At 43.8% G+C, this 9,675-nt stretch overlaps 1 protein-coding gene across 1 annotated transcript; it reads left to right on the plus strand.

The window, feature by feature from the left end:
* The first annotated feature begins 1,249 nt into the window (after window positions 1-1,249).
* On the plus strand, window positions 1,250-8,990 carry SMIM11 (small integral membrane protein 11). The gene is made up of 2 exons (XM_006862552.1): window positions 1,250-1,261; window positions 8,826-8,990. The coding sequence occupies exons 1-2, from the start codon at window positions 1,250-1,252 to the stop codon at window positions 8,988-8,990; spliced, it is 177 nt and encodes a 58-aa protein (XP_006862614.1).
* The last annotated feature ends 685 nt before the right edge of the window (window positions 8,991-9,675 follow it).

Genomic DNA, 9,675 nt, shown 5'->3' on the forward strand with positions numbered 1-9,675 from the left:
CACTTTTCCCGAAGTCTCCCTCACCTTTTTGAAGGAATTCTAGACCTGAATTGCTTTCTTACATATTTTTTTTTTTCCTGTGATTTATTCCCTTCCCTTCAGATATTTGTAAAAAGCCAAGATTAGCTTAATCAGTCAACAGTCAGAGGACCTGAGAAACAGAAAGACACACATCTAAAATCAGCTCTTATCCAGAGAGGAGGTGGGTTGGGGACACAGATTTTGGAGTTGGTCTCTGTGGGGTGAAGAATTGCTTTACCCATAGATTTTGATCTTTGTCCTTGGTTCTTGGGAGGTAAACCCTTGGAATGTTTTCCATTGATTGGAGTGTCTGCAATTACTGAAGGATTCCGTACTGAATTGGGTGACTTTATGCTAATGAGGTAAATCATCTGACTTCTGGAAGGAGAGCTGGAGATTGGGTTAATTTCCATGGGCAATGAGTCAATCAGTCCCATGTAATGAAACCCCCAGTAAACTTCTGGATACTGAAGCTCAGGTGAGCTTCCTGGTTGGTGATAGGCATCTTTGTACCTGAACAATAAACACTTCCCATGGAACATGAAAGCTTCATGCTGGGGACCCGTCCAGACCTTGCCTTATGTGTCTTTTCTTTATTCTGGTTCTGATTTGAATCTTTTGTAATAAATGTGGTGTTTTCCTAGGTTCTGTGAGTCATTCTAATGAACTATCAAACTTGAGCGAGTAGTGGGAACCCCCAAATTTCGGTAGACTTTGCAGTGAGGAGGCATGTGCCCTTACACTGTGAGTTCTGACCTAACTTTAAGTGCCTGGGGACAGAAGAACTTGATTGCAGTGAGTTTGGGAACAGAACTGAACAGACTAGAATTGGTATCAGTTCTCTTCTGTCTGCAGATGAATGGACTGGGAGCATGTGTTCTCATTGGAAATAGCACTGCTGCCTCTGTATCTGGCTGCGCCCCCTTTCCAGTTGCCGAGCCTGGTTCAGACCTTGCCCAGCCTGTCTACTTCCCACCAAGCCCAAGGAAGCCTTGTTCATAACACTGAACCTATCTCTCTGTGGAGCTTGCTCTCTTGTGCCCCTGTGCCCTCTCTCTCCATCACAGAGAAGTCTACCTAAGGTGGTCTGCTCTAGATAACCCACATGAACCTCTGTTTCTATTTTTTCCCCACAGAACAGCGAGAGCTAACCTTCAGCCCACTCCCTCCTGATGTACTTGCCTGAGTTGGCCTGCACCGCGCAGGTGTGACTTTCAGTTGCTCCAGCATGAACTGGAAGGTGAGAAGAATTGTAAACACTTATGGCTGGCCTTCTCCCCTTGGTTGTACAGATTTAAGGTAATAGCTCTGTAGAGGAAGATTGTATTCGGGGCAGCAGAGGGGTGGAAGTGGAGGGGAACGAGATTAAAGCAGGAGCCATAATATTTAATATTTTAAGCCAATCACATAAGTGTACATTTATTCATCAGACTGTTAGGACCAGCTCACTTTTCATTGAAAGTGAGTTGACTACTGTCTGCCTCACTTTTACAAAACCATGGCTTTAAGAAAGCAATAATAGCTGCAGTTTCACATTTGGTTTCTTTTAAAGAGGATTAAGATTTTATAGAGCCATCTACATACAAAACCTCTCCAGATCTTTACACACTTCTTCTCTGGTCTTCTGCAGTTGTCTTGCCAACCACCTCTCATATTTTGAGTCCTTCAGCTCAGTTTTCATAGAAACAACCTTTACACAGTCATATTTTATAAGTGTTAGAAGATGAGGAGGCTTCAGAACGTTAGTGGAAAAGTTCCATTTTCTTTTTACCACCAATTGGTCCAGGAAATTGTTGAAGCCCTTCATATGGAAATAGTAGAGCATCAAGTACAACTAGAATGAACTGGGGTATAAGCTCAACTGGTCCCTGTAAAGTAGGCTTGGATAAAGCAAGGAAAGTGTCATTTTAAATCCTTGTAGTTGAATGAGGTGAGGCAGAAGTTAGGTAACAGAGCAGCGTCTGACCTCAGTGCTTACTGTAGACACTTCCGAAAGCATAAAATCAATTAAAAACTTTGTATGGTCTCAACATCCAAAGAAGGCTACTGTAAAGAATTTGTTTAAATATTCATTTCTGCCAATATTTTTACATACAAATGTGTTGTGCATACTTTCAAATCTGTAATCCATATGTATATTTTAGTTGCAAGTTTTTCTTGTTTAAAAGACAGCTGCTTGAGGATAATTCATGGTAAGACCCATGAATTCCATAAGCATGGGTCCATTACAGCACTTCATTTGCTTGAAGTGGGTCCCTTGATCTGAGGGGATGCTGTATGGGATACCACGACAGTGGCTAAAGCATTCTGTAAGTCCATGGATGGTAGTTTTAGCAGAAGCACTGCATGCAGGGAAGACTAATCCATATCCAGTGTCGATTTCAGCAAGAACAAAACACTGCCCTTTCCATGATCGAAGTGGTCCAATGTAATGAACTTGTCATCAGGTAGCTGGCTGATCTCTCCAAGGAGTGGTCCCAGATCACAGGCAGTGTTGGTTTCTGCTGCTGGCAGATTGGGCTCTCAGCAGTGGCTGTAGCCAAGTCAGTGTTGGTGAGTGGAAGCCCATGCTTCAGCGCCCAGGCATAACCTTCATGTCTGCCACCATGGTCACTTTGTTCATGAGCCCATGGAGCAATAACAGGAGTGGCTGGAGAAGCATAATTTGTTTCTACAGAATGTGTCATCCTAGTCACTTGATTGTTAAAATCCTCCTCTGCCAAGGTAATCCTTTGGTGCACGTTCACATGAGACACATATATCTTCATTTTTTTGGTCCGTTCAAAGAGGTCTATCCAGATACCACTTCACACCTCCTTCTCACCAATTTTCCAATCACATTCCTTACAAGTCCTTGACCATGCAGCCAAACCATTGGCCATAGCCCATGAATCAGTATACAGTCATACATCTCATTTCTCCTTCCAAGCAAAATGAATAACCAGGTGCACTGCTTGAAGTTCTGGCCAATGGGAGGATTTCCCTTCACCACTGTCCTTCAGGGAAGTCCCAGAAAGAGGCTGCAGTGCTGCTTCTATCCACTTTAAGTGATGACTGCATTTCGTGTACAGCATGAGTTTTCGCTTTCTCGGTTAACTCCCCAGGAAGGCATTAGGTGTTGACTGTGGGAGGGAAGGTAATGTCAGGAATGGAGACCATGGGCATTTGGGCCACTTCTTCATGCAATTTACTTGTGCCTTCAGGTCCTGCTTGACCCAGTCTCATACATACCACTTCCATTTAATGATGGAGTGCTGCTGTGCACATCCAACTTTATGACTCTGTGGGTTATAAAGCTGCCCAGTTCACAATGGATAGCTCAGGTCATATGGTGAATTGGTGGCCCCATTCAATCTTTATTAAGGCCCAGTAACAAACCAAAAGCTGTTTCTCAAAAGGAGAGTAGTTTTCTGCAGAGAATGGAAGGACTTTGCTCCGAAACCCGAAGGGTCTATGCTCTTACCAATAGGAGCCTGTCAGAGATGCAAACTGCATTTTTATCTGACACTTCAAGCACCATTGGTTCTGCTAGATCATAGGAGCCAAGTGTCAGAGCGGCATACACAGTATCCTGAACTCGTTGCAGAGTTTTGTCTTGTAAGCCCCACTCAAAATTAGCCGCATTTCAAGTCACTTGGTAAATAGGCCAGAGTAGCACACCCAAATGAGGGCTGTTGCCTCCAAAATACAAAGAGGCCCACCAGGTGTTGTGCCTCTTTTTTAGTTGTGAGAGGGGCCAGATGCGATAACTTACCTTTAGCTTTAGTAAGAATATCTTTACATGCACCACACTGTTGAACCCTAGAAATTTCACTGAGGTGAAAGGTAGCTGACTTTTTGTTGAGTTTATTTTCTACCCTGTAGTTGTTTTATTTTCTGCCCTGTAGCTGTTTTACCAATAAGTCTAGAGTCATTGATGATTCTTCTTCACTAGGTCCAGTGAGCATAATGTCATCAATGTAATGGACCAGTGTGATGTCTTGTGTATGGGAAAGACAATCAAGGTCCCTATATACTAAATTATAACATAGTGTTAGGAAGTTGATGTACCCCTAAGGTAGGACAGTGTAGGTATATTGTTGACCTTGCCAGCTGAAGGGAACCCACTTCTGGTGATCCTTGGTGGTGGTGGTGGTGTGCCGTGGAGTCGGTTCCGACTCATAGTGGCCCTGTATAGGATTTCCAAGGCAGTAAATCTTTACGGGAGCAGAAAGCCTCATCCTCCTCCTGTGGAATGGCTGGTAGTTTCAAACTTATGACTTTGAGGTTAGCTGCCCAACTCATAACCACTATTCTACCAGAGCTCCTTAGAAACTGGAATTGAGAAAAAGGCATTGGCCAGATCAATAGCTGCATATTAGGTACCCGGAGATGTATTTTCTCAAGCATGAAACAGTTTAATTGAAACAGCTGCTGTAATTGGAGTTGCCAGCTGGTTAAATTTGCGATAATCCAGTCATTCTCCAAGACCTTTTGTTTTTCTACAGGCCAGATTGGCGAGTTAAATGGGGATGTAGTGGGAATCACCACCCCTTCATCCTTCAAATCCTCGTTTGTAGCACTAATATCTGCAGTCCCTCCAGGAATGCAGTACTGGGTTTTGGTTTACTATTCTCTTTTGTACAGGTAGATCTAATGGTTTCCGCTTACTTTTCCAATCATTTTTCTTTTGTTGTGAAGTGCCGTAGAGTTGGTTCCAACCCATAGTAACCCTGTATAGGGTACCCATGGAGCACCTCGTGAACTTGAACCACAGCCTTTGTAGTTGACATGGCTTTGCAGTATGGCGCGTTAACCCATGGTGCTACACCAGGACTCCTTTCCATTCATAGCAGCCTGTATCTCACATTTCAGGCACCCAATGTGGGGGTTCTGCCAGTTGCTGAGTATGTCTATACTGATTGTGCATTCTGGAACTGGGAGAATCACCCAGGATGAGTTTTGGGACCCACTGCATCCAAACATCCGTTAGCTAAGACTCCATTAATAACTTGACATTCACATACCCCACTCTTGACTGGTGGGCCACAGTGATGTTTTGGACCTCCTGGAATTAGTGTCAATTCAGAGACAGTGTCCAGTAATTCCCGGAAAGCCCGATTATTTCTTTTTCACCAGTGAACTTTCACTCTTGTAAAAGGCCATACATTTCTTTGAGGAAGGCTAGGATAAAGACAAACAGCTGGCAGCATAGTGGGGTCCTTCCTTAAGGGACCTGGCCACCCCTTCATACAAATGGTTGTGAGTCTGTGAACTGGCTCAAATCTGGGAATCGATTGCGAGGCTGTGACTCTCTATTCTGGTGACTCAAGTTAGACTGCTAGTCAGTTGACCTAGAATTCTTCCTCTTGTACAGATCAAGTAGGTAGTAGGCTTCCCATTGCTTTCACTCCTAGGGATACCCTGCCTAATTAACCAGTGCCATAAGTCCACACAAGTCAGACTATTCAGATGACTACTTTGATTCTGCTGTCCATTACGGTAACCACACCCACAGGGTCGCTATGGGTCGAAACCAACTCGATGACACTTAACAACAACAACAACTTGGGCCTCTACCCACATAGGGTCCAATCAGCCTCACTGTAGTTGGTATTGTTGTTAAGTGCCATCCGACTCATAACGACACTCTATAGGGTTTCCAAAGAGCGGCTGATGAGCTTGACCCACCAACTTTGCAGTCCAGAGCATTAACCCATAATACCACAACAGGACTCATTGTAGTTAGGTATCTTAATTCAATTAGGGCAGCTCCCACTGTCAAATCTGGCTTACATAAAAAGACTGAGGCTCCCTTCTCAAATTTATTCTTTACTGTTGTGGTAAAAGGTGTGTCTTCTGGGCACGCCATGATAAGTGCATGCGAACTTGCCAATTCTTGAAGCCTTTGGATTCCTTTCTCTACAGAATACCAACACAGATCTAGTACTTCAGCTTGATCTAGTCACTGTGTAGTCCAGGCTCAGTGAACCAACAAAATCAACTCTTAGATCCTCTCGAGTTTAAACATTTAGTGAAGCATCTGTACTCAGGGGGCCTTATCAATAAACTCAGAGTGATCTAACTCTGTTCCATGCACTATTATCCCACATCTTTAATAACCATTCTCCTGCATACTCTCTAGGTTTCTGTTTGTACCTATTAGAAAAGTAAGCAGTTCTTTGGTGCATAGCATACTTCACAGTTTGTACTTCACCTTTTGGGGATTGAAGGGATTTAAGTCTAGTTATTAATCTACAAGCAATCATTGGTGAAGGTGTTTCCTGGGAACTTTCAGCATTGTCTTGCAAGACAGCTACCTCAGACCATCATCTCAGCAGGCACAGTTGGGCTAATCTCATCACGTGTGGGCATGAGGGGGGATAATGGTTTCACTGCTAGTGGACCAGCAGACAAAGATGGAGTAGTCTCTTCAGACGGATGACAAGAGTGAGCCAGTGGAATTTCAGGACTCTGTGTCCCTCACTTCTGGATTATCTGCTTATATGTCCCCATCCCAAGTTTCAGGATCCCATTTCTTCTCAGTCACTGTTTTCTTTATCATCAGAAAAATTTCCAGGTTAGGAGTTCAGCTGGCATTGCAATTCAGCCATTCTTACAATAACATTCTGTGTTTGGTTTTCCACAACATCGGCTCTGCTACTACACGAAATAAAGCTTTCTTTCAAGACACAAGTGGAAACTTGGAAGTCTTTTATGTGGTACTTGAGCTCTGACTCCTTCGCCCTGAGCTCATCTTTTTCCTTTGCCACTTGCTCTGTTATAAGTGGAACCAACCAACCAGCTTGTGCTATACTTCTCATCCTAAAAGTTCTGTAAAGCATCATATACACGACCACCCAGAGCCTTGCTTCTCTACAATACATGATCGATTGGTGGTGATACTTGTGTATTAATATGGACACCCCACATATTAATTAGCAGCACACTTACCCTCTTTACCAGTGGAGGCAGAGTTATTGGTGCCTTTAATGTTAGTCAGACTTGAGAACTAATTTTAGAAACCTCATCTTTATGATTTTCTTTCTCTAGAACCATTCTTGGTACCAAATGTCTTGGATTGGGTTCTCTAGAGAAGCAAAACCAGTGAAAATTTTATACACACACACACACATATATATAGTGATATGTATAGTGGTGGCAGTGTGCCATGGAGTTAGTTCCGACTCATAGCAACCCTGTATAGTGTTTCCAAGGTTGTAAATCTCTACGGGAGCAGAAAGCCTCATATTTCTCCTGAAGAACCACTGGTAGTTTTGAACTGCTGTCCACGAGATTAGCAGGCCTACTCGTAACCACTACACTACCAGAGATCCTTATGTGTAACATATGTTGTTTTGTTATTGTTAAGTGTCGTCAAGTTGGTCGCAACCCATGGCAGCCCTGTATACAGTTCCCAAGGAGTGACTGGTGAGCTTGAACTACAGATCTTGTGGTTCAAATTGCAGTTCAAGCTCACCAGTCACTCTTCAGGAACCCTACACAGGGTCGCCATGGTTTGGGACCAACTCAACAGCATTGATCCACAGCGCTAAATGTATATGTATGTATATGTGTGTGTATGTATATATATATATAAGTTTATATCAAGGAAATGATTCACAGTTGTCGAAGAGATGAACTAAGGTTGGCAGGCAGGCAGGTCCAGCAGGCAGGCAGACATCTGATGGTTCTCAGGATCAGCAGGTTATAGATCAGGCCATTGGCTGAAGCCCAAAGAACCAGAAGTTGGAGGCTGAGTCCAATGCAAGATCCAGAACCAGCTGAAAGCAAACAAGCTTTGTCTGAGTGGAAGCAGTCCACACTCTGAGGAAACATCCTTTCAATTGATTGACTGCTCGTAGCTAATCACCATAGAGTTAACTACACTGTGTTAGATCCCACCAGAGGGATGACCACATCTCAACTGCCAAACCACTGGGAATCTTGACCCAGTCAAGTTGACACAAACCCTAACTACCACAGTCACCATAAGTTGGAACCAACCTGATGGCAGTGGGCTTGGTTATGGTTTGGTGTAAGGTGTTAGATTCTAATCAAAGGAGAGATTTAGCACAGCAGTAGTACCCAAGAAAGGGGCTAGAAAAGGGACCCTGAAACTCTTGACTTTAACCCTTTCAATGCCCTTGACCTCTCCTGCCATTACTCTGCCTCCATCTCAATCTTATGCCTCCCACCTCTTGCCTGCTCCTCCCTGCCACTTTTAGAAAGAAAGTAAACACCGAAACCACTTCTCTGTGTCCATTTGTTGTTATGTTACCATTTCAATGAGTCCTCTGACTTCTGCTTAAGATAATACATTCCTGAAATGTTTAAAGCTAAGTTGCAGACTTAGATCCTAGGGAACAATGCGGGCTGTAATGCGGGCTTGACCACAGAGCACACTCTACTCAGACACACACTGGGTAACCATGAGTTAGCGTCAACTCCATGGCAAATGTTTTGTTTTGGGGGTTTCTTTTTCTTTTCTTGCCTCCTGGTTCTTTTCATCGAACCACACTGCTGCCTCAGAAGCAGAGGCCTGGGTGATGGGCAAATTATGTGATAACACTGAAAGATCAGAGTTACTGCACATCTGTAGTGGACTGTGGTCCTCTGTGAAGCCAGGCAGAGGAGTGGGAAAGGCCAGGCTGAATCTAGACAGCTTCACAGCTCAGGGACCTTGTCTGTCTTGCTCAGCAATGTAACCCCAGCACCTAGCCCAGAGCCTCTTCCATACTTAGGTGCTCAGTAAACATTTGCTGAGAGAAGAAACCGTCCATACTGAGTACAGAACATTTAGAATGGTCTTTTTCTTCTTAAAGGTTCTTGATCATGTGCCTGTACTGCTGTATATCTTGGCAGCAAAAACATTAATCCTCTGCCTGGCGTTTGCTAGTGTCAAAATATACCAAAGGAGAAGATTGGAAGCAGAACTCCAGAGAGTGGAGGCCAAAAAGAAGCAGCAGCCAAAGAAGAAAGATAACTGAAAGGAAAACCAAAGGTACTATTGCTTTATTGTTATTTATCCTGTACTTTTCCAAGAATGACGTCCTTTCCCAGAGACTGGTCCCTCTTGATATCATGCCCTAAGTGCAGGAGACAAGTCTTGCCATCCTTGCTTCTAAGAAGCATCCAGCTGTATGTCTTCCAAGGCAAGATTTTTGTTTGTTCTTCTGGCAGTCCTTATTCTTCACCAACAATTCAAATTTATCAACTTTTCCTCTGGTCTTCCTTAGTCACTGTCCAGCTTTCACATGAATACAAGGTGATTGAAAAGACTGTGACTTGGGTCAGGTGCACCTTAGTCCTATGGCTTTGCCAATGTGAAATAGGGAGTTAGGGCAGGCCAGTCAATGGATGTGACTGTTGAGAGAATTCCAGATTACTGAGTCTTAGGGGCTGAGTGAGGGGCCTGTTAAATAGCTCTACATAAGGGCAGAGTGTGCTTGTGCCTCATCTGTTCCCTCCTGTCTCCTTGTTTCCAGTTTAGCGTACTCCCCTCCTCTAAAATGCCATTTCTAAAGCACACACATGACTAGTCCACTAAAGCCTGCAATGGTCCTCCAATACTGGGAGAAGTGGTTCTAATCAGGTCTCTTTCTGAGAACCTCATGAAAGCTGTGGACCTTCTCCCCAGAGAAGTTCCTAGTAGAAGTATGTATGGATGTGCCT

This window comes from Chrysochloris asiatica, unplaced genomic scaffold (genome assembly GCF_000296735.1).
Source record: "Chrysochloris asiatica unplaced genomic scaffold, ChrAsi1.0 scaffold00049, whole genome shotgun sequence".
Classification (NCBI taxonomy): Eukaryota; Metazoa; Chordata; class Mammalia; order Afrosoricida; family Chrysochloridae; genus Chrysochloris; species Chrysochloris asiatica.